Consider the following 24,166-nt stretch of genomic DNA (forward strand, 5'->3'; position numbering starts at 1 on the left):
AAGGAGAAAAGAGCAACTCCTTCGTTGAGAAGGTAGTGTTGCCTCTCTGTCCCTGAAATAATTTTCCAGGGTTTTTCAGGACCTTTTTAGCCACTACAGAGACAAGTTTTGACGTCACACAGAAATACATCCCTCTGTCTCCCCTCGTCCTCTGGGAGTGCTCTTTTCTACAGCAGTATCTCACATTTGCCCAGACTGTTTCTATGTTTATTATGCTGACATTTGATCTGCAGTCTACGGCTATTATTTATTTACAGTATGAAAAATAATTTTGACAAATGTATCTTAATAAATATCAAAATAAAAGGTTTACTCTGCAGTGTGGCCAATTTTAAACCAAAGCATTGTCATTCTAATATAAAAGTTCCTCAGTTATTCTACCTTCCTCACTACGTCCTGAGGCTTTTTCAGAGCTTTCAGCTCAGGGCTGGGCCTTAATGTGGGCCAGAAGATAAGGTGACAAGAGACACACAAGGCAGAGGGAGGATAAATATTATAAAACGTAACCATTCCCAGGACATTTGACCTTTCTTTCCTCTTATTTTCCTTATGTTTTCCATGAGCCATCAGGTTTTTCAGGTTTTCCAGGATGTGCGGGAACCTCTTAAAACCATCTAAAGCTACGCAAACAACACCACAGCTAGCAAACAATTAGATATCCCAGCTCAAAAAAAGACAAAGAGTTCAAGCTAATATAGGTGCATACCACAAATGAGTGGAAACACATTCATTACATGTAAAACATATAGTAAAATAATTAGTAAAAGATAAGGAGAAGTGGCTAAAGAAGGGCTACCTCAAACTGTGAAAAAGCTAAGGGTCACTCCTAAAGGAAAGAAAACAACAACAAACATTTGAAAAGTGTCTTCAGAGTCTAACCATTAATGATGAAAGTTGAATTATGACAGAGAGATTATTACCTGGACGACCAGTGTTTAATTGTGACAAACCTGGGGTGGAGTTGGAGCAGGACCCAGGCTCATCTGGGTCTGAACGGCACACACCGGCTGGACTCTGACTGCAGGCCTGTGGTATTCAGGGCTGGAGGTGACGGTGCTGTAGGCAGGAGGACCTGCTGCAGTTTGTCTCTGGAGGAGCTGCAAAATGGCCTGGATGTCTGAGGTCATCTGGGACTCCAGCCTACATTACAGACAAGTGGTTTTTGTTTTGGTTGTTAGATCTCACAGCAGAGTCACACGCTAGCTGAGGCTCAGGGAAACATCTGGAATAATGCACCTCTTAAATCTGGGAAAGGTTTACAGGGCCTTTGGAGCAGACACAATTCCAATGTCAATTCCAAACATGGAAGGTCCGTTCTTATAAAACTCATGGTTATGGTAAGGATTAGGATTACATACTGTATCTGTTTTAAAAGCTATAACACCATAGCTACGAAACAGCGGTAGATAAAAACTTACAAACATTTCTTATATTCATTTTAAAAAAATAAAACAAATGAATTAACTACATCGATTTAAATAAAATTAGTTCAGATAAGATAAAAGAAAAGAAACACGGCAACTAAAACGCTAACACTTTGTTTAATGATTTATGATTTTGTTTTGTTTGTAACTTCTCTACGTGGCTTAGTGGAACGATGCTTGAGTTGGCAGGCAGTATTAAAATCAAACACTAGAGGGAGACTCTCACCTGTTACTTTTATTAACAGGCAAGACCTTCAATCGATTCACTCGAGTTTTAGTCAAACTAACGAACTTTCTCTGGTCATTGTTTAAAATATTTCCAGTTAAATACATTTACAACCCTCCAGGACTATAGCCTAATAAAAACGGCCCCGGTTCACTGATTTGTAACAAGGAATTAAAAAGAAGCTGATTCGTCCCCACTCATAAAGACTGTCCCCTCTGTAGGGTTTATTACTATTGTAAAATCTGTCGTAAAATTACAACGTCTGTGAGAAATTGGCCAACAACAAGTTGTAAAAAAATAAAATGCTGAGACGAGACATCTTTTACTTAGCTTGGTACAGTTAAAACAGCTAACATTAGCAACATTAATATAATATAATATAATATAATATAATATAATATAATATAATATAATATAATATAATATAATATAATATAATATAATAATATAAAGATGAATCAAATGGTTAATTATTCTTGGATTAAATTAATTTAATCATAATTAATCAGGACGATGTATTGACTATGTATTAAATCAACAATAAAGGAATGGACAGTGGAGTTATTGAAATAAAATGTGTTCATTATTTTCACAATTGATTATTTTCAATTGATTAATGTGATAACCATGTTAATTTCATTAGCAAATATGATATGTCATGTGAATACAATTAGCGAACAAAAGCTGATGTTTGACATACAATTATTTTACATTAAACTGGCCTAAGGCTAAAATGTAATAATGTTATAGCACATATCTAGTCCAGAGTTAGCCATAAATGTAAGCATTAAACAACTGAAATGTCTGCTATGAGATTACTACACCATCATACTATGGTAGCAACACAAAAAACGTTCTTGAACGTACAACTGAGAATGCACTAAAAACAAATCCAAAAAAAACATTCACTGTATTGAATGAGACGAACCCACAGATGCTGCAATCTTTTACAATTATCAAAGGAAAACTGTAATATCATTTGCTGAGTTTTATGTTGACAGATGTGAGCCCCTGTTGGACCATAACGTGCTGCTGCAGGTTTGTGTGTGGCCAAGACTGATATTGGCTAAATGAATATAATTCAGTTCTAACGATCGTGACCAACATCCACACCTCACCTGTTGAGGTGCTGCTGCAGCAGGTCAAGGCGCTGCTCCACCTCTCCATAGGTGAGGTCAGTGTCACTGTCGTCCCCAGCTGGAGTCTCCTGACACTGGACCGTCTCCTCCGTGTCCTCTCTGGGAGGCTGCTGTTCCCACCCATCTGCGTGATGCCCTGGAAGAAGACAACTCAGTCAGAACTGCCTCACATACTCATGACTTGGCCTCACCAGAATCTGACCACTGATCACTCTCTCCTGGAGCTCGACCTCTGTTTGACTTTACTGTGGATAAAGATGGCATTTGTGCTGTGTGGCTCTCTACAGTACAGGGATCAATAACCACTCTGCTCTTTGCTGTGCCTGAAATCCTATTAAGACTGCAGCAGAATTATGGGATGTCACTATCAGATCAGTGTGCTCAGTGTCCCACCTCAGTGTACACATGCACGGTTTAAAACGAAATCCCGTGGTTATTGCTGCGCTTCTCAGGATGAGTTTAAAGGGATTTAAACTGACGGCTCAGTGGCTGCATGTGGGTTTTGGGATATGAAGTCAAGCTGTGGATGTGAAACTGATGTCACGGGCGGGAAGACATGTAAAAAACAAATCTTGTCTTTTAATAGGTAATAACTTCTAAAGGGAAGTAGCACACAAAACTACCACGTCCTCCGCCATCAAAACTCAAGGTGGGATTAGAAACCCACTGGAAAGACATTCAACCACTTCAAACAATCAACCTGAAGGTGATCCGTGGCAGAAAACATTATTAAAAAAAATTATTAAGAGAAAAACCCCCTCAGCAGAGCAACGAAGGTAATAACAGGAAATTCAAATCAACCTTTAATTTGGTTTTATGCTGCTCTCCCATCAATACCTGTAGCACACACAGGTCTCAGCTTTATTGCCTGTGATATATTTTGTTCCGCACTATAACTATAATTTCTATTTTAATTGTTGTTAAATGTTTGCGCAAAGTTTAACTTTAAATTCCACGTTTTTACACCTTTAAAAGTTGTGCTGCTGAGAGGTCTCCATTTTAAAATACTGTTAAAAGTTGCATGAGGTTAAAGTTTAAACAAAGTATAACAGAGTTTTATTATTCAGTTCAAACAGGATGTGTTTTTAACAGGGATAGCTGAACACAACTTTTTCATGTCCAGTACTAATACCAATACTGCTAACTTGGAGTATCTGCCAACACTGATATCAATCTGATACGTATTCTCCTCCAGCAGGCTGCTGTCTCTGAGCCAATAGCGTCCCTGTTTATGGTTTTGGAGTTAGGGATCAGATTAGACAGGCTAGAGATCCCGATAATAATAATAATAATAATAATAATAATAATAATAATAATACTTTAACCAAAAGTCACGTCGACTAATTTGACAAAAATTCCGAAGTTGAGTCGGTGAGTAATTTAATGACATCATATTCACAGAGTAAGAAATACAGAAATATGTCCAGCAGTGACTTTTGCTATTGGAGAGAACACAGCAGTCAGTTGTTTATCCCTTTGTTATTGTCATAATAAGTCATAAAAGTTCAATATTTTAGAGATAAAAAATTGACTTATTCGTCTACAACAGTGCAGAGAAGCTCCTGTGAAAGGAAATAAGGCAGATGTTTCCATTATTACCTGCGTACTCTCCTGTGTTCTGTGTCTGTCCATCAGGGGCGCTGCTCACCCCATTGCCCAGGGAGTGGTCCCTGACGACCGGGTAGCCCAGCACACTAGAACACAAAGGCCTCTGTTCCTCTTCCTCTCCGTCCTCGTCCTCCTCCTCCGGGTCCTGTGTCTCCCTGGCTGACTCTCTCCTCCCCGTTGGTCCGCTGTCACCGTAGGCGGCCACCGGCTCGTTGTTTTGGGAAGCTACAGGGAGAATGAATGGTTATTAGGAAATCTGCTGAGGGAACACTGGCTCCTGATCTGACTTCCACCGGGGACGTCTGGTGATATACAGTTCTTCTAACAAGTCAGACATAACCAGTGCTTGGTAAACAGAATGGAAGGCTGCCCAGAGAGCTCACAGCACCTACTAACTCTGAGAGTAAAACAATTACAAAACCCACAGCAGTGATAAAAGTCAGTCTAGGAAACATTTTTCTACTTTCTACTATTGCTGTTTCTACTGAAGTGGTTCTGAATTAAATACTGATGTATTCTATTTTACCTTCAGGACAGTTTAAAACTACAATCTGCTGATGTGTTGTTGCTAATTATTATGGGTGATATTTCTGCCAATGTCATTCTCTGTCCAAGAGCTTTAATTACTACTAACTGTTGAATAATAAAACTACAAATGTCCTAATTATAAAAATGAAGTAGCAGTATACATCCAGGTGTTGCAGAAAAATCTAAACAAAAGGGTTAATTAAGTTAACGTGCAGTAATTATAACACTGAATGTGGTTGATGGTCTTATAGAGACTATCATTACTTTTTAAATGCAGTAATTATAACACTGAATGTGGTTCAAAATCATTACTTTTAAAGTAAATATTTATGAGGCACTGATATCAAGGTGGGAGCACAGGGTTGTGCTTGGTTCAGTCAGGGAGAAGGCAGGTTTTTCATTGATCTGACAGATGTGTGAGCTTTTGACAATGTTTGAGGGAACTGTAAATAAAATCATGAGAGCTACAGCAGGAACCTCACACTGGTGAGGCTCCTACACCCTGAAGACAGTGTGCCTGTCCAGCAGCACTTCCTGCCTGACAGATGGAAGCAGCAGGACGATGAAAGTGGCCTCCAGCTAGAATCTGTGCCATCACTCACTATGAGCTGATGCTTCTGTATTCACCAGGCCAGCAATCACAGTCACCAATTAGTCCTGCCTGAGTTGAAGGTAAAACGCTGAGCACTGCTGTTGCTGTTGGTGCACTCTGTCTCTTTGTCCCAACTCATCCTGACTGTTACCAGGCAAATTACAACAAGAGCTCAGATCTGATGTTGATGTTTATCTGTGCTGATATAAAGGCTTAAAACAAATTCTAATGCATATTGATAGTGAATTTGAAAGCATACTGACGGCAGCAGAAGTGTGTGTGTGTGTGTGTGTGTGTGGTGATACCTGTGGACGACTTCCTTCTGTAGGACACTTGCTTCTGGCATTTGAGGTCCTCCTTGTGTATTGCTTCATCAGTGGCGTTTGTCTGAAAATAAAGAAGTACTTGTGAGCAGTGTGAACTCCTTAACTACAGTACAATCTTTGATCTGTAGTTTCCACACCGAGCGCTCGGCTTTTTTGAACTCTTGTCCACTGTCAAATGGCTAAGTATGAAAATGAACATGTCTGAACAGTGAGCTCCAGTGAGAATAACAAATGAAAAGGGAGTTCTCCATTTGAATACAGTGAGATATGATGTTTAGTTATGTGACGGCAGAGCGAATGTCCGACAAAAAAGTGCCAATTCCAGTACACTGATTGCTGAATGGTAATGATTACCTTGACATTCTCATCACGCAGGTCAAAGGTCAGCTCCAGGTTAGTAAGGAACTGGTCAGCAAACTCTGGATACATGTCAAGAACCTCCAAGATCTCCTCCCTCTGGATGGTGTGAAGGTCGCAGTAACTGAGGGCCCTGACGTCGGCACAGGATTTGCCCGGCTTGGAGAACAGGTGCATCATCTCACCAAAGATATCGTTTTTACCTACAGAAATAGCAGGGAAGGGCACAAGCGTATCATTTCTCATCTTTCACGGCTTTTTAAATTTCAGGGACAAGGTGGGACCTGAAACCAATCCCAGGATGGGTACACTCTGGAAAGTTCCCTAGTCCGCTACAGGGCCATATATGGAGACAAACAACCTTTTACACTTACATTAATCAATACTTGGTCTATGGGAGGAACCAAAGTACCTCAAAGACCCCAAAGATGAACAGATGAAATGTTTATTACATTTAATGACAAATAACCAAGCCTAAAGGTAAAAAACTGCAGTTTCTGTCTTGTGTTGTGTTTGTTTTGAAACAGCATTATGTGGTGAACATACAGTCCATCAGCGTTTAGATGCAGCTCAGTGACCCCACCTCGCCCTCTACGCTCAGTTAGTTCCTGTGCCAGCTGACAAAATCCATCACTGTTCACAGCCACAGATTAAGGGATGTCTTGGCACAAAGAGTGTAGATCAGGGGTGTCAAACTCATTTTGGTGAGGGGCCACATACAGCCTGATTAGATGTGGAGTGAGCTGGACCAGAACAACTGTAACATAATTACCTATAAACAACAATAAGTCCATGATTTTCTCCTTTCTAGTATTTTATCAAATATTCATATTAAAGAAAATATCAATTTACAAAATGTCAGCCCTAATAATAGGTCATTTACATAAGATAACCTTCCACTTTTTAGTGGTTTTTAATGTTTTAATAGTTTGTATGTATTTAATCATTTCTCATCTACCTCAAACCCACTGTGTTTTCCTCCTTTTCTCACCCCCCCCACATCCCCCCCTTCCTCCCTGCCTTAATTGTTAGTCCTTTTAGCCAATTCACACATCCTCTGTTAGCACAGCCGTAGTACATGGCCGTCCCCAATTTTTCCCGTCCTTTTCTTTCATCTCAGGCTGCAATCACTCGTCCCTGAAGTATGTTATTACATCCTGGCCAACAGGGTTCCTGGCTGCCAACCCAGACATATCACTGTACAACACAGGCTGTCAAGGTGAGTTCAGGCAAAGCCAGGTGAGCTGGAACAGCACTTATATGTGTCCTCCATGATTGTTTCTTAAATGGGTTCATCAACAGAATGCAGCTAGAAAGGCTCCGACGAAGCTGTTCAAGGTGAATGTGTTGGAGTAGCTCGGGTCAACCATGCTGAGCAGACTGAGAGGACGCTGAAGGGCAGAGTCAGGGTGATGTGATACAGAGGGAAAGGAGCAAAGAAGGTTTACCAGGGAATACATTACACAGTGACACTCTTGTAACTTCAGCCATCGATTGCAGACAAGGCAGCATTAGTGACATTAGCGTCTCTGGCTACTGTCAGCCACTGCAGCAACCTCATATCAGCCACAAACATCTGACAGATATGTCCTACTCTATAACATCCATTTGACATCAACATCTGATGCAATAAAAAAAATCCACTTTTTAGTGCAAGTGGGTTGTCACAGGTTAGCTTTCCATCATGTGCTTTGATAGATTTACCTCCTGGCATTTGTCCAAACCTGGAGTGGACACTGTGGCTCTGCAGGCACACAGGACAAGGGTCTTTGAAAAGGACAGCCGGAGAGTTACTGTCACCTCACACAGACGTGTTGCCATCAGTCACAGAGAACATGATTTAAAAACAGGAAGCAGGGGTGTATCCAGGAAGAACCACTGCTTCATTCTACGTTCCTTCTCTTGGTCTTCGTCTCTGGATCTTTAGATCGTGTATCTACTCAACATGGCCCTTAGAAAACCTCTCTGGGAAATGTCCAGAAAAGACACTGAAGGTCAGACACAGCCTAAACAGAACACCTCTCTGTTAGCTTTGGGACTTTTCTGTGACTTCATGGATGTAGTGATAGTGAGAACCACAGAAACCAGTATGGGTCAAAGTCAAAGGGAACACAACATGATTATATATTATAATTTATAATATAGTAAATAATAATTAGTCAATCAATAGCAGGACCTAATGAGGCGTTGAGAGGACTCACCCAAGATGGCCACCACCACATCATCTTTGAGGATTTCGATGGAACCACGAGAGACGAAGTAAAGAGCTGTCAGCACATCGCCACAGTGGACCAGGGTGTCACCAGGGGGCGCATGGGTGGTCTTGAACCTCATGGCTAATGCCCGGAGACAACCTTTTGTGGCTCCATCAAAAGCCTTGCAACCCTGTAGGAGGTTCTGGTTGAGGTGGAGGCAGATGTCTGCCTGCAGGCACTCAGGGAAACCCTTCAGGACCTGAATGTTGGATAACACATCGAGGGGTTTTTATGTGGTACACAGGAGGAGGTAAAATTTGAATTTGGATTTGAGGTTGCTCTTTGAACTGAATTGGTTTCCAAAGGAAATGCTACAATTGCCATTTGTGTTCTTTCCTTCTCTTCAAACCCTGTGACATCCTGCCGTACACACAGCCTATGAGCCGACCAAATACTTCATGTTAATGAACCTGAAGGCACTAATAAATGAGAGACATTACAGGACACTTATTTGACACTATTCTGTCTACATCCAATTATCTGACTAACCAACTAATTTTAAATTCTGTTGTAACTAAACGCAGTTTGTACACTGCCATGTATTTATATTTTCACAATTGTTCATTTTGAATTCCTTTTTTTGCTTAGGATAGAACATCTGTTTTTTTAAATATTATAATTATATTTAGTTACTATGTATATATTAAGTATAAGCTGATATAGATGGCTGATATGCATATAAAAATTTTATTTTTATATACGCATGCTTATTTTATTGATTTTGCATGCTTATTTTATTGATTGTTTTTTTTTTTTTCATATTACCAACTGCCTTTTTTGATATTCAGGAATGAATGAGCATTTGTCCACTGTGTCCAAAATTACAGACATTATTCCTTGTTATTGTTTTATTACATAAAAATGTATAGTGATGTTTTATCACAGCATACATATGTACATATATAATTTGCATAAAGTGGGGAATATTTCAAAATATTACACTATAGATATGGTTTTTCTGAAACATAATAGTGGACTGGAAACACACTTACCCTTGGAGACGGACGACACAGAGACCATTGACTAAGCTAATGATAACTGGACAACATGAATGACTGGGAAATCAAATTGCTTTTCTTTCAAACTTTGACACAGAAAATGAAAATTAAGGAAAGTGGGATTTTTTTTGACAGACAGCAGACATTGGCTTCAGAAAAACAAAAAGCATTTCTTGTTTTTTGTTTTTGTGAAGCCAATATAACGGACTAACGACAGGAGCACAGAGGGGGGAAAACAAGAGTGAAGGTGTTTATCTGGCTCTGACAGGTGTTATGTTCCCTACAACAACTGCTTAGTAGATTTTGAAAGGAAAGACTGAACAACAGTTGGCAAGTGCAGGTGCCACCACCAGGCAAGGAGTGGTGAAAACCTGGATATGACATGGTGGAAATTCACCCATGCACTTTGTCCCAAGTAAGGTACGTTGTGTTGGAAAACCCAGATTTCATGCAAAAGGGATCTTTTGGCACACAGCATGCATGTGAGCCAATGTCTGAGCAATACTCTGGGTTCAGAAATGTGAGTTAGCATGCCAGTTACTCCTGAGAATCTAATGGTTATGCTACACAGGTAGAGAAGATTGAGCAACACAAACCAGTGAGGCATTAACTCATTAATCAGCATGCAGGCTAGCACAGCAGCGTCATCATTGTTTAGGTCCAGTGTGTAACACTAAGACAGTATACAGTTCATCATCATACCCCAACGTACTGTACTCAGCATTTAGAGACTGGGCTGGTACAGGTCAACAGATGTGCAGCAAATGTCCCCACATTAAAAGATCACTTGACCCTCATATGCAATGCATTATGGGTCGTAGAATACCCTATCAGTATTTGAATGTCATGTATAGCAGTGGTCATCAACAAGTTTGGTACCAAGGACCGGTCGGCTGGTATCAGCCGTTACTGCTGACCGGTAATACTGCGCCATCAATGAAGGATCATTACATTTTCAATATCAAACTTCTTCTAGACTTTATTCTGTTGGTGTCAGAGTCTGAATGACCTATTGTTTTGAAACATTGCCAGATGAAATAAGTAAAGAGATATGACTGTTTTTTAGTGAATTAGTAAAACTGTAGTAAAAGTACATTTTTTACACTGTGTGCCACTGCGGCCTGGTACCAAATGACCTACTGACCTACGGGACCCCTGATGTATAGGGCTCTGGTTTAGCCAGAAATGTGTTTAAAACTTAAACTACAACTGGCCCGCTTTATGGGCTAAATATGGGCAACTGATTTTAAGACCAGTGTCTTAAACTGTATCTTATAAGTGTATCAGTTATCAGTGGATGTTGATATACAGTGTGCACACTGGTGTCCATGTGAATGACATCTCAGCGCTTAAACTAGACTAGACGCAGGCTACACACTTGAAAAGGGGACACTAGTGTCCACAGAACAAAACTGGTCCTGCCCAGAAATGGACCACACAACATTCTCTACTTGCTGATGAGAGTAAATTGTGGTCTTTGGTGGCCCACATTTGGTGTCCATGTGAATGACAATGACTGTAACCAAAGTTATTACTTTTTGTGTGTGTCAAAACTAACACATCCAGAGAGTGTTGTCTGACACATTAGGATGGTGCTACAGAGGAAAAAACATTGGTTGTGTCACACATGTACCTCCTGCTCTTACCAGAGTGGTGGTGCCATTCCATTAGACATGAGGCAGACATGAAAAAGACAAACTTATATAAGTGGCATACACAGTAGCACGGTAAAAACGACGCCACAGTTACTGCAGGCCATGTCAGAAGTAACTGTAGCCTTCGTTGGAATTATGCACATGAATTTAAATAGTGATGCCAGTGATGTGGTGGAACTGGTCCACAGTAACGAGTTAACAACATTTCTAAGGAACACAATTGTTGAGTCAGCAGACAAATGTTGATCCAAACTACAAATTCATACGAGTGAGTTTGCCAGAAAGAGAAAGCAAAAAAAAAAAGTACACTTCATTTTGTTGTTTTTGGAAACGCAAACTGCTTTCGTACCATATTCATGTCGATGCCATTGGTGTACGTCCAGGCGTGTTGGAAATACTCCTCCAATCTCTGCCTCAGTGGGTTTGGGATCTGGTGAAAGCGGATGAATTCTTTCACCCTCAGCATCTGGAGATGATACCGAGCCGTACCTGAATACAACCTCTGGATGATGGCCGACACGTTCCCAAAGATGCTGGCGTACATTAGAGCTGGGAGAGATGCCAGACAGACAGGTGAGTGTTGAGGTGGAGCAGCTGATTCTTCTGTTTTAAAGAAAGTATTTAGTATTTATTTACTGAGTTTTTACCCCTAATATTTCTAATTCCTACCCAGCCAACATGCCAATGTGGGACCCACGTGAGTTTACTTAGGGCACATGTTAGCATTGTAACAAGCTATAGATACCAGCAGTCGTCCTTTACTCACAATTCTCATGCAACATACAATTGTTGGCAGTGTAATTTCCACTTGTTAACTAAGAGCCTATGTCTGAATTATATTCAGTTTACAATACATTTTTTAATAAAATGTATAAATTATAAAAACTCTTCTGAGTTACTTTCTGTAACTGATCTCATTTAAATGCATTGCCAAACAGGCAGAAGGAAAAACTCTGCCGTCGTATTCGTGACGACTGCATTTTCACTCACATCCAATCAGCATGACGCAGATGGAGAAGATCTTTTCAGAGTTGGTGTTCGGGGAGACGTTCCCAAAACCTACACTGGTCAGACTGCTGAAGGTGAAATACAGAGCTGTGACGTACTTGTCCTTGATGGAGGGACCTGAGTTTGGATCACTGTAGTTGTATTTTTTTCCTGCAATTATTGGTAATTGAACAATATATATATTACAAAAAAGTATCAGTAATGAAAAGAGATTTTTTTCAGAAGGACAAAGAGAATAAAAGGATTACCTATGGACACACCCAGGTTGTCCAACCAGCCAATCTTGTGCTCCAGGTAGGGCTTCTCCATGTTGCCAATAGCGTACCAAATGCAGGCCAACCAGTGGGCGATGAGGGCAAAGATGCACATGAGCAACATGAGGACGGCTGCACCATACTCTGAGTAGCGGTCTAACTTCCGTGCAACTCGAACGAGACGAAGGAGACGGGCCGTCTTCAGTAGACCAATCAGAGTAGTTGTCTAAACAAAGAGAAAGTTGAAGTTAGTTTGTTTGCAGCAGTTGTTCTGGTGACTTATGTACACATATGCATTCGCTTTCACTTTTTGTTCGGCTCCCAGGGCCTCTCTGCTTTATATATATATATATATACATATATATATATATACGTGTGTGTGTGTGTATACAGGCATAGCTTTGCTACATTTTCTAAATAAGATAAAGCAAATAAACTACTTAAAGGAGTACAAGTGGCGAGCATTTTCATGGAAAAAAATGAAATAAGAATAATATTGGAGGCCAGTAAATAATAATAATATTAATGATAATAACAATAACAACAATGATAATAATAATAATATTGGAGGCCAGTACAGCAAAAGAGTTGATTCAACATTGCTTCAATAAAACAACAACAATGTCTAATATGCAGCTGAATTTAGTGAAATAACTAAGTACCAGCAAACATGTTGGTACAATTAGGTTCCACAAGCAAGGACAAATAGCTAAGATGAACCAAAAGAGTCCTTAGAAAAAATAATCATAAACAGCAAGAAAAGCTAGCAGAGTTGGCCCAGAAATCCATAGTACATTCATTTTTGTTTGTGACTAAATAAATAAATCATCTCTGGTTGTTCCCAGGATTAAATGGAAAATTATATTTAAATTCTGGGTTGGAGCAAAAGCCCATTTATTTGCAAACACTCCCAATAAAAACACACCTGGCTCAGGATTGTTGACATGATAAACAAATCACTTAAATGATACAATGATATGAAAATCACAGCAGCTCAAAAAGCTTCTGTATGAAAATGACTTTTCCATCTGACAGTCTGCGGTGCTTCAGAGCTTAAGTCTTTTAGATAAAACATCAAATTGCTTTGTTTCTAATTCAATCAGGAGGAAAGAAATACTTTCATATCTGCTGTCTCCAGGCAACAAAGGTTCATGAGATGATTTCTAAAAATAGTCCCTGTCTCTGCTCTGAAAGCTAAAATAAGTCAGCTGGACTGAAAGGCAGCTAAAAGTAGTCACTGATGTGTTCCTTCCAAAAATAAATGAGTGTCTGTGAGCTGCTGGAACAGGGAGAAACTTCTACTGTCACTGCACCAGTGTCTCCACTTTTTTTTCCACCAACTGTGCCTCACTCCCTGTTGTTTGCCTGAGCTATTCTCATAAACACACACAGGATTCAAAAATATATATAAAAAAGTGTCTGGTGAAGTGACAGTCACACGTCCCCGACGAGGAGCGGTATTGAAATGGACCTCAGTCAAAGACTGATGAGATGGTTTTTGGCCTACACCATCATGCAAATCAGTCACAAAACCAGGTGGCCATCTGCCTCCATTATTTAAATACAATTTGACTGCCCCCAAAAATCTTTTCAAATTTGTTTTCCATCACTGACTGCCATCATCTCGAGCATAAATCTAGAGTCTAAGCTTCATCATCATCATCATCATCATCATCATCATCATCATCATCATCACCTTCATCATCATTAATTTTCCTGTCCCGTCTGTCCTGCCCTTTGCCTCCTCTAATATTAAACCAGTGGTTCTTAATTATTTTCTGTCATGCCCCCCCCATGGGGACATGTCCCCCCATGACCCACACTACTATTGAGAACCTGATAACTTGTATATTTCTATCTGTACAAACCACTGTATGAGTTGCTGCCACCTAGTGACTGGAGGCTTGTTATGATTCAAGCATTACAGCAGTGAGACACCTATGTCCAGCGTGCCAAAGGAAGCCCCTCAGGCCCTCAGGCCCCTCAGCACCTCACCCCCCCCCCCCCCCCCCCCGGGGGGGGGGCCCGCCCCTCTATTTGAGAAGTACTCTATTAGACCAACCAACTCCATATCTGTTATGTCCTTTTCAGCCAATGACTGCCTCTGTCCAGTGTCTCTAGTATCTGTCCTCAGAAACATGTCCAAGCTACTGATGGGAGACTCTGTAGTATCGATATATATCCATACTCATACCAGAATCGATACTACATAAAATAATCACACAAAATATCGATATGGGCCAAAAAAGTAATCTGTATCGTATCAAACCAAAAACATCTGGGATCGCTCATCACAGGTCCAAAGCATTTCAGACTAACCTTCTCCTTATCTGACCATCTGCTCAAGTCAGGACCACAGGATTTTGGACTTATTTGCGACTTTCCTATTGCAGGGACATGTCATTACTGATGTGTTGTACCCTTGCTCTACCGTTCATTCTGTCCACCATGGACACACCCAGTAATGATAATAACGTTGTCATTATAAGACCAACCTGCTGTCTCTTGAACAGGGACAGCGTCTCTAGATTACACATGCTAACAACAAGCCTGAGAGTGAGAACCTTTTTCTTACCTCGTCCGATCCTGAGCCAAAGATGAGCAGGTCAAAGGGAATGGCCGCCACCATGTCTATGAGGAACCAGCCTTTGAAGTAATGGATGGCGATCTTTGAAGGGTGGCTGACCACCTCCTCGTTGTTGTTGACATATGTGGTCCTGAAGTTTATGAGGATGTCCACGATAAACATGATGTCCACGATCAGGTCCACCACGTTGAGTGGCGAGCAGGAGTAGCCACATTCGCGTCTCCTCTGCTCCCCGATGTCGTTGAGGAGGAAGGCGGCAGAGTAGGGTGTGAAGATGGCTGTGTAGATGACGAGCAGCAGGATCAGCCAGTCCCACACAGCCTTGAAGGGGCTGTAGTGGAGGATGGTCCACTTGTCGATCCGTGGGGTCTGGAGCTTGTACTCTGGTAGAACATCTGCACCCAGAGACAAAACCTAAGGAGGACAAAAGTTGAACACTCTTATCTTGTCCTGCTTCCTACAACATTTACGAAAGGTTTCAAGTGATCTCTGAACGCTTGAAACCTCAGGAGAAGCAGAAGGCTAACACAAGATGGTGTCAAATTGTGTTGTAGGAAATTTAAGATCCAGCATGAGATTTTGAGGTTTCCTCACCTTTTCCTAGAGTAATTACGTCCTGCTTCTTCTGCTCCAGCGTTAGCCTAGTTTTTAGCTTTTTGAGCTAAGTTTGTTATACTTTGGATTTTTCTCTTACCTTTTGGAATGCCATAGGTAATAATTTCTGTTTTATTTATAAACTATATATATTATAACTAACTACTTTCAGCTAGATGATCTTAAGTACAACAAATTACATCATGACAACAAAACTGGTGAATGTCCATGGATAGAGAGTTTTTGATATTCTTCTGAAACTGTATTGCAAATACACAAGTCATTTTCAAAAGATAATAATTAGTAGAAAAAATATTTTTATCAGTATTTTTTTCATTTTTATTAATTACTAGACATGAGGTGACCCCATTTGAATTTCAGGTAACCCGACATGGGGTCGTGACCCCAAGATTGAAAAACACTGACCTCAATTTCAGATGTCCAATTTACCTTATCCTCTAGGGTGCACGGAATCACGTCTAGCATTTTATTTTAAGGTGGAACTGATTTTACTCTCACTCCTGCTCTATGTAATGACTTTTCTTCTGTCAGATACAGAACAAAAACTAAACTGCAGACACTCGGCTCTTTACAAATCCATGCTTTATTAGTTTGTTGTGAAACTGAGAGAGAGTTTTTATTCCTTCATATCTGCCTTAAAAAAAAAAGATTTATTCGTTGTTACCCCCTTGGACCTTTGATACAGAAAGGCTTGGAGTTCGTTAGTGATTATATTTCCACAACTATCTCTTATTATTTCGTCTCCTCTGGTTTGTCTGAAGCTCAGTGTAAAGAAAAAAAAATCCCGGCTTGGCTTCATTAAAAAAAAAAGGATGAGTGTGAACGGAGAAAGAGATCAACAATAACCCCTGATGTGACGGTGCGGACCCAAAGACACGATGAAGAAAGTGTAGAAGCGTCGGTGTTGATTTGCAAACCCTTTTATACCAAACAATGTAATAAGCCACGCTCCATGTCACGAGAGAGAGAGTTCATTTTCACCGAGTGCACTTAGCTGCTGTAGCCCTGATTAATTATTAAGATGGAATCTTTTATTTAGAAACAGATTGGCTACAACGTGGTAATCCACAATGGTCACCGTGCCAAGCAGACTTCCCAGCATGCCGAGGCGAATGTAGTGAAGTGTGTGATGCAGAAAGCTGTTCATGTTAACGTTTCTTTGAGCGTAACCTTTGCAGGCATTACAGCAGGTCACAGCACAGGAAGGTTTCTTTTTTTTAAAATAACATTCATATTTGTCATGATTTGTTTTTGTTTTTCAACTAAGGCATAAACATAAATATCATGCAGTGGTGTCGGTGATTTCTAATGAAGTGACATCAGGATGAATAATTGAGTGTGTTCCCCTTTTTTTTCTCTCAACCTTTGCTTTCTGATTGATTTCAAAGGTAATCCCATATCACGGGCGTGAAAGCGCTTGACTCTCACTATTGCCAAAGGCCAGGGGTTTCTTATAACCAACTTAATTATTAACACTTTAGCTGCAGCGTCTCTGACGTTTCCTCCATGTCATCTCATCTCACACTTAGAGGTTATGAAGGTGATGAATTTCCATTAGAATCAGGATAAATTTAACAATCCACAAATGGTTAGAAAGACTACATGCTAAATGTTGAAAACCTGAAAGGAAATATGGAACGCTAAGAGATACACAGGAATGTGTATTAAAAAGTTGGCGGAAAATATAGAAACAGTGTAAATAAAATAACTGCTGATATGACCAAATACAACTACATCCAGGTTAACAGAGTTAGCAACACACACGTGTTTGAGATAGAATATGGATGTTTTCTATATACTGCTGCCCCCCTGTGGATCAATTAAGTATTTCTAATTCTGAACTAGCTAGCTTAGCTAGCAAAAAAAGTAAAACGTATCAAAGACAGGTACATTTAGCCAAAGGGTAGCCATACTAATGATTTCTTTACACAAGCAAAATGTTGTCCAGCTAAAGATTAAAGAGTCTCGGCAGGAAACAGTTACTGTTAGACCAAAGGTTTGGCTAAATCTGGTCAAATGTTCCAGCTATATTTAAAAAAAAACCTGCAGGAAAATGAAGGTTGAATCTGTCTTCAGGGTGAGGCCCTGATCTGGGTACTAAACCAAAACCTAATCACTGGTCTGGACTATCACTGGTTCACTCCTGTGGCTCCAGTTACTTACAGCCACTGTCTGCCCTCAGCCCTGGCAGGGAAGGTGACAATGACCTCTGACCCTCTGTCTGTAACTCTAGTAGAGTGGACTCTGTGCAGCACTAGTTAAAGTGATTATCAGTCACCAGAGACAGACACCGCTGCTGTTTAATGCATAACAACCACAAGTTTGTTAATGTGTCTGTGTGTGTCTGTGTGTCTGTGTGTGACACAGATAAGGTCAGCAGTCAGTCTTCTTCAACACAGAATAAGACTCCATCCATTTTGCCGAGATGGTATTTCTCTCTATAAAGTATCTCCTACTAAAGTGCAGAGATATTTAATAAATATAGGTCTTAATTAAAACACTCCAGTTGCTCTGTTGCAAATTAGTTGAAATGTTATATTCTGCATTTTGTAAAGCACATAATTTCATTTTAAATTCTTGGTCTGGAATAATCTCACCATAACAGGAAGACATGAATTAAAACCTCCTGAATACTTGATCAAAAACACAGATTGTGCTGCTTTATATAGGTATATGGTAACAATTAAGGACGGCTCGATGTTCAGGATCGTTATCAGTCTGATAATGGTCAGAATCACAATAAAACAGCAACAATAATCTTTCACTTTACCTGCGTGACCTTGTCGGTGACATTGTGCGTGCGATCCTTGACCTTTGGCGCGATGATGGTTTTCTCAGAGGACGGAGGGGACGGACACTTCTTGTCATTGGTGGTCTCGGAGAAGTTAAGTGTGATGAGGGGGATTTTGTTGATGGTGCTGTACTTGTTAAGGTTGGAGTCTGAGGTGGAGCCAAGAAGACTGGACTTGATTTGGCTGAGAGGACCTAAAAAGGAGAGCGCAAGAAGAAGACAGATGTGAATGTCTTTTTCAACACCCCCTCACTATGATTATAGTGATTATAGTTATAAGAAATTAGTCAAAAATAAAAACAGTACAAACTATGAAAGAATCAATGAGATAAATTAATAAACAATCAAATATAAACATAAATGGACAGAAAATCTTAAATAATGGATGTAAAATACATTAATACACAAAACAGAAATGGATTAAATATATACGATATAACTCCCAAACTAAAATCAAGCAAAGAATCAATAACACATATTAACAAAAATACTAAGAAGTATAAAACATGAACACTTTAATTTCTAGAAACAAAAATAATTGGTTTAAACCCTGTTTCTGTAATTTGCTGAAGAAGGTGAAATACAAAAGTGAACATAAACCTCCACAGCCTCCATGTTATCAAGTATAAGAACTGCTGATTCAGCCTTTTCAAACAGTACAGCGCTGTGATTGAGAGTCAAGGACAGAGAAACAGACAGCAGAGGATGAGATATCGCATGTCCAGCGTTAAATGCATGCCACAGGGAGCGGGAATGGTCGCAGTCATGGAAGGACTAACTTAGAGATGAGGAAAGAACAAAAAAAAATGCTGAAGCCATACCCCCAGCCATCCAGGAACGAGATACTAGCAAACCAGGAGAGAAAAGAAAGAGGAGGTGAAGGGTACACAAAAACAGTACATCAAATCACATTATAGCAGTACACAGGAAGTAAAGCCACCTAAGAATTGCGGGAGTAAATATTGGAATTATTGAACAAATGACTGTTCTTCGCACTAGCTATTTTGTTTAACAAAACTTTAACTTTAGGTCGCTCAGCCATGGAAATACAACGTGACATGGACGTTAATGTTTCTTTAAACACGACTGCCAAGCTGGAACACCACATGAATAACTTTACCCCAGTAAGAGGAGGCTCAGCAGTAAAATCTACCACCGATTTTCATTTTTAGCCTTTATAGCCAGTAAACATTGAGTTTGGATCGGTTGTTTTTCGAGAAATATTGGACATTTGATTGTTCTGCTTGGGTTTGGATATTATTTCTGAGGACAAAGTTACTGTGACAACTGCAACAGTAAAGTCAAAACCAGTCTATTTGTCCATTGGTCAGTAAAATGCTCATCCATTGGATAAATCCAATCGATGATAGATCGCAACTGCCTGCAAAAAAGCTTCCTTTTTTGAAGAAAACTCCTTCGTTGGGAAATCAAGACAGTAACGGTGAGTTCCCACAAAGAAAGCTCTCCCAAGCATCAGATTCCTTTCTTTTCAGTACACATATTTAATAAAAAGGCCCTCGCATACATCTGTTTGGTGATGAAAAAAAGCTCAAATTCATTTAGACCGCAGGGCCTCACCTGTGTTGTGCCCCTACTAGGGTGTTGATCCCGGGCCTGATCGGTTGTTTAATTTTAAAATGAAAACCCTGTTATTACAAACCAATCTTCTATTTGTGTTTGTAAGATTTTTCTCAATGGATTTCTGATATTTGTAGAGCCTGGATAACAAATATATTATTATTAAGTCTTAAGAGTAAACCTGGGACATTATATTGAGGACATTTGTGACATTTGTACATGATGGTGGGAGACTATCAACCCCTGAACTAAAACATCACATCATTTTAACCTCAACACAGACTCTAAAGTTGAATAAAACCTCCTAAATCCTAGCTTTTAATTTTAACTAAATGTTTTACATTTTACAACACTTAAAGAGGATCAGCACAGGGAGATTTTTTGAAACAAGACAAGTAAGTAAAAAGTAAAGGAGAAAGAAGGTGGTGGTTTGGTGTTCAGAGTTGAACAGAAAAGAACTGTTTTTATTTGATAGTAATTTAACTAAACTGTAAAATAAAAAAACTGAAATGTGTATGTAGTGAACTATGATGGCATGGTTTCTCTAAAGTGTTTGTCTCTAAGATGTCAGATGTTAGAAATGAGTGATGAATTACAGGCTAGCGTTAGCAGTAGCAACACGTAGCCTTGAATGACGGCAAGGTTTGGCAGGAAGATTTAAAACTATATTTTAAATGGTCTAAAATGCCTCAGTAACTTCATGTTTGTTAAATGGTCATTTATAGCCCGTCGGTATCATTTTTCTGATGCTTCACTGACTTTGAAGAATAAACGCAGTTGAGGCTTGAATGTATTGCTAGCATGTGCAAAGGTCACTGCGTTTTTCATTTTGCTAATTCTTCCCCTCAGGTGACTGGCTAGGACTCAGCTGGTCATGTGACCTGAGGCTGCGCACGTTTGTCAGTCGACCGACCAGGCATTCACTCCGCATGAACTTTCAACTCTTGTGATGTGCAAATGTCATGCAGCAGGCAGGCTCGATGCAGTGCACATGGAGGGATGCGGCAGGCTGCCATTTGTTACCTTTGATATTGCGGCCGTTGTCTGTAAAAGATTATTAAAAGAAGGAAGACAACAGGGAGTAAAATATGAGAGGAGGATTTTCTTCAAATGAAGGCCCATCATTATATCAGCAATTATCCATGAAACCAGAGACACGTTACTGTAGATGTGTTATTGTGTGAGTCATAGGGATGGAGGTACTGCGTGTTTGCAGGGAAGATGGTGATGGACTGATGAGCTTGGAGACAGCTGCACTACCCTGAGGTGTTTCCACCCAAAGACAAATGAGGACCAAGAGGCTAATGAGTCATTTTATCATCAGTAAGCTCCATAACCCAAAACCTAAATCATGGCTGGCTATAATTCTGAAAGAGAAATGGGCCCAGTTTAAAGTCACCAGGCCCATATGCAACACAGTCTTGAAGCCTTTCAGACTGTGAGCCACATGTTGGGCACCAACTGGGACAATAAGTGGGGCCCATATCAGATTCTAAAGGCTCTCTAGCACAGGCTTGGGCAAACTGTGGCTCGGGGTGAGATACAGCCAGTTAGGCTTTTTAATCTGGCCCACTGAACTTGTCGCAATTATTTTACTGAATTTTCCCACCATTAAACTTCTGTAATTTTAGCCCTTTCAACGCAATGCCCGCATTTCCCCAACACATGGTACACTGCAGGGTAACATGTATTGAAATGGGAGAGTTTTAAATAAGAAGTGGACAACAAAATATATTCCACTGAAGTCTGACTTTGTCTGGTAAGAGAGAAAATGTTGCAGAACTCAACACTTTATCTATTTGCTCTGAGCCTGGCCAGTGATATTGGTGATGTTTTTAGAAAATAATAGCAACAACCTGCACATTTTGCTGCACGGATTAATCGTCTGGCCCAAAATGAATCAGGATGTACTGGGGTTATCAAAAAACCCCAAACATAACTGAAAACCCGATGGCACATGGAAGACAGCTATTTTGCAAAAAGCTATAACCAGACTTTCATACAGGCAGGTAGTCCAATCAGCCAGATACCGTTTAGGGACGTAAATATACAACCCCACGTAGAATCTTACCTTCACTGGCATGTCTGTCTCTGAACACCATCTTGGACTTGAACCCAAACCCTTCCATATCATGTACAGAAGAGGCTCTGCGAATACTGCACACACTCCCTCCGGAGGGGGTTGGAGTGAGACCAGGGATCGATGGAACAGTGGTTAATGTGTCCTCCTGGTTCTGGTTCTGGTTCTGGTGTTGGGTCTGGTGGAAGGCTTGTTCCTGGTATATCCTACTACAGGGGCCTTTGGGTGAAGAATGGTCCAGAGGCCCAGACACAGGAGTTGAGCAGTGGCTGGGGCCAATCAGGGCACGGGTGTCATTGGCATAAGAAGGGCTGCAGCTGTCACGGGTGGCCGGGAGTTGGTAGTCGTGCGTGGCCGCGGAGCCATCGCTGTGACGAGGGGAGTCCACCATGACGGCGTCAGGGTCTTCCTGTGGCAGAGACTGCTTGTTGATACCCGGAAGAGGTAAGGATGGGAAGCGAAAGCGGAAGAATTTTCCTTTTCCTGAGCCAAAAAAAGGACTTATATTATTGAGTGAAACAATTAGAATATTGACCTACGTGTTAAATGATTAAGGCCTCACTCCTCAGAAGAATCTAGGCAGCTCTGTGTCAGTGCAAAAAAAGATAATACCTGACAGAAGAAGAAATAAATACTAACTAAAAGTCAACTGATGGAAAATTCAAAGTTTTAATTCATTTTAATCAATATTAGATTAATACATTTTTTAAAAGTAGTTCAAAATAAGACTGGATTATAATATTAAGCAAGTATACGTACTTAGAAACCTTGAATTTAATCAAAGGAAATGAATGAATTACATGCAGTGTTTCAGTGCTGGGTTGTCACCGACTTTTTTCACAAAAACCCCTCTTAATATCCCTGCTGACATTTCTACTTGTAGCCTCCAAATGTAGCTGCCTCTAAAAAAAGACCCTGGCAGATGAAAACGAATGCCTTTTCCACCTCAGGCACAACTTCAATCTCCACATCTCTTCAATTATTCATGAAACAGGACATTTTCAGAGAGATTAGAATGGTAATGGGGCATCGATAAGTCAGCCCTTTAAAGATTTGCACGCAGGATTTTAATAAGTGGTTTTTGGGAGTGATCTTTATGATGAATTGTCGGATGATGTGGAGATTTAATGCGCCTTAAGGCAAAGAAAATAACACTTATTACAAGTTGGCTTTTAATCTGTTCCCTGAACATGTAGAAAAAAGGGAGAGTGTCATCTGTCAAAGTCACACACACAGGATTTCACATATAGGCTGCAATTCCCTGCCTTCGTGCTGTGAATCATTTAGTTGACGAAACATACGCTGTTCTATACCAATCCCAGTGTTGCCACAGGGTGTCAGAAGCACACACACAAACACACACACTACCAACCACCTCCTGACTGTCCTTTACAAACCTGGTCCAGTCCAGTTGGGTCATCTCTTTTGGCAAAGCCACTAACCAGTAATGGAGGTAATCTTGGACTTTCACATAATAAATGTCTCTACATGGCAACTGCTTTATATTGAGTTTTTCCAGCTTGAACTACTACGAAAACCTTTTGGTAATTTTGACATTTAGATTTATTTTGGTTTGTCTTTATTTGACATCTTACTGCTGTAATGCATCGTTCCTCCCGGACCAAAACCTCTCACCACAAAAACAGCTTCTTCCCATCTGCTATTAGCCCTGTCAACAGACAAAAAGACTCTCACTGACCCCCCCATAACCCCTCCCAAAAGGTTGTATATTCTCTACTATTCTGTAAATGTCCACCCATAGGCATGAATTTATTTTATCAACATTTGTATACCTTTGTATACCACAACAGATTCCTTGTAGGTGAAAACCTGCCTGGCAATGAAAACGTTTCTGATTCTATAATGTGTGTGTGTGTGTGTGTGTGTAAAAACTAAAAACAAAAGCAGGCTGCATGTTTGAAGGTACAGTTTGTACCAGTTTGCTTTGATTTTCATCATCTTCATAACGCTTTAGTGCTTGAGATTAAATATATTTTGCTTTTAACTATGTTTCCAAAGGAGGTGTCAACCTTCTTCTGATTAGAGTTACAGTATATCTATAAATTGAACCGGGCACTTCACAGACACACTTTAGTTGTGTGTGTCTCAACCCCGGAAGACCCACTTGGTCGAAACTTGGTCGAA

General features: G+C 40.3%; 1 protein-coding gene across 2 annotated transcripts in view; it reads right to left on the bottom strand.

Moving 5' to 3' along the window:
• The window catches only part of LOC103389440 (potassium voltage-gated channel subfamily H member 7-like), a 71,611-nt gene that overhangs the window by 923 nt on the left and 46,522 nt on the right, over window positions 1-24,166 (bottom strand). The window contains exons 5-18 of one of the 2 annotated variants that reach the window (XM_017038958.2): window positions 22,013-22,504; window positions 20,965-20,985; window positions 19,185-19,208; window positions 18,343-18,557; window positions 14,946-15,371; window positions 12,365-12,596; window positions 12,099-12,266; window positions 11,458-11,657; window positions 8,402-8,645; window positions 6,198-6,403; window positions 5,823-5,904; window positions 4,389-4,622; window positions 2,769-2,925; window positions 951-1,140 (exon numbers count right to left, since the gene is read on the bottom strand). In XM_017038958.2, the coding sequence (XP_016894447.1) occupies window positions 951-1,140; window positions 2,769-2,925; window positions 4,389-4,622; window positions 5,823-5,904; window positions 6,198-6,403; window positions 8,402-8,645; window positions 11,458-11,657; window positions 12,099-12,266; window positions 12,365-12,596; window positions 14,946-15,371; window positions 18,343-18,557; window positions 19,185-19,208; window positions 20,965-20,985; window positions 22,013-22,504 (2,891 nt within the window). The remainder of the gene's footprint in view (window positions 1-950; window positions 1,141-2,768; window positions 2,926-4,388; window positions 4,623-5,822; window positions 5,905-6,197; window positions 6,404-8,401; window positions 8,646-11,457; window positions 11,658-12,098; window positions 12,267-12,364; window positions 12,597-14,945; window positions 15,372-18,342; window positions 18,558-19,184; window positions 19,209-20,964; window positions 20,986-22,012; window positions 22,505-24,166) is intronic. The other variant, XM_025062245.1, reaches the window with a different exon arrangement.

This window comes from Cynoglossus semilaevis, chromosome 14, assembly GCF_000523025.1.
Source record: "Cynoglossus semilaevis isolate Cse_v1.0 chromosome 14, Cse_v1.0, whole genome shotgun sequence".
NCBI lineage: Eukaryota > Metazoa > Chordata > Actinopteri > Pleuronectiformes > Cynoglossidae > Cynoglossus > Cynoglossus semilaevis.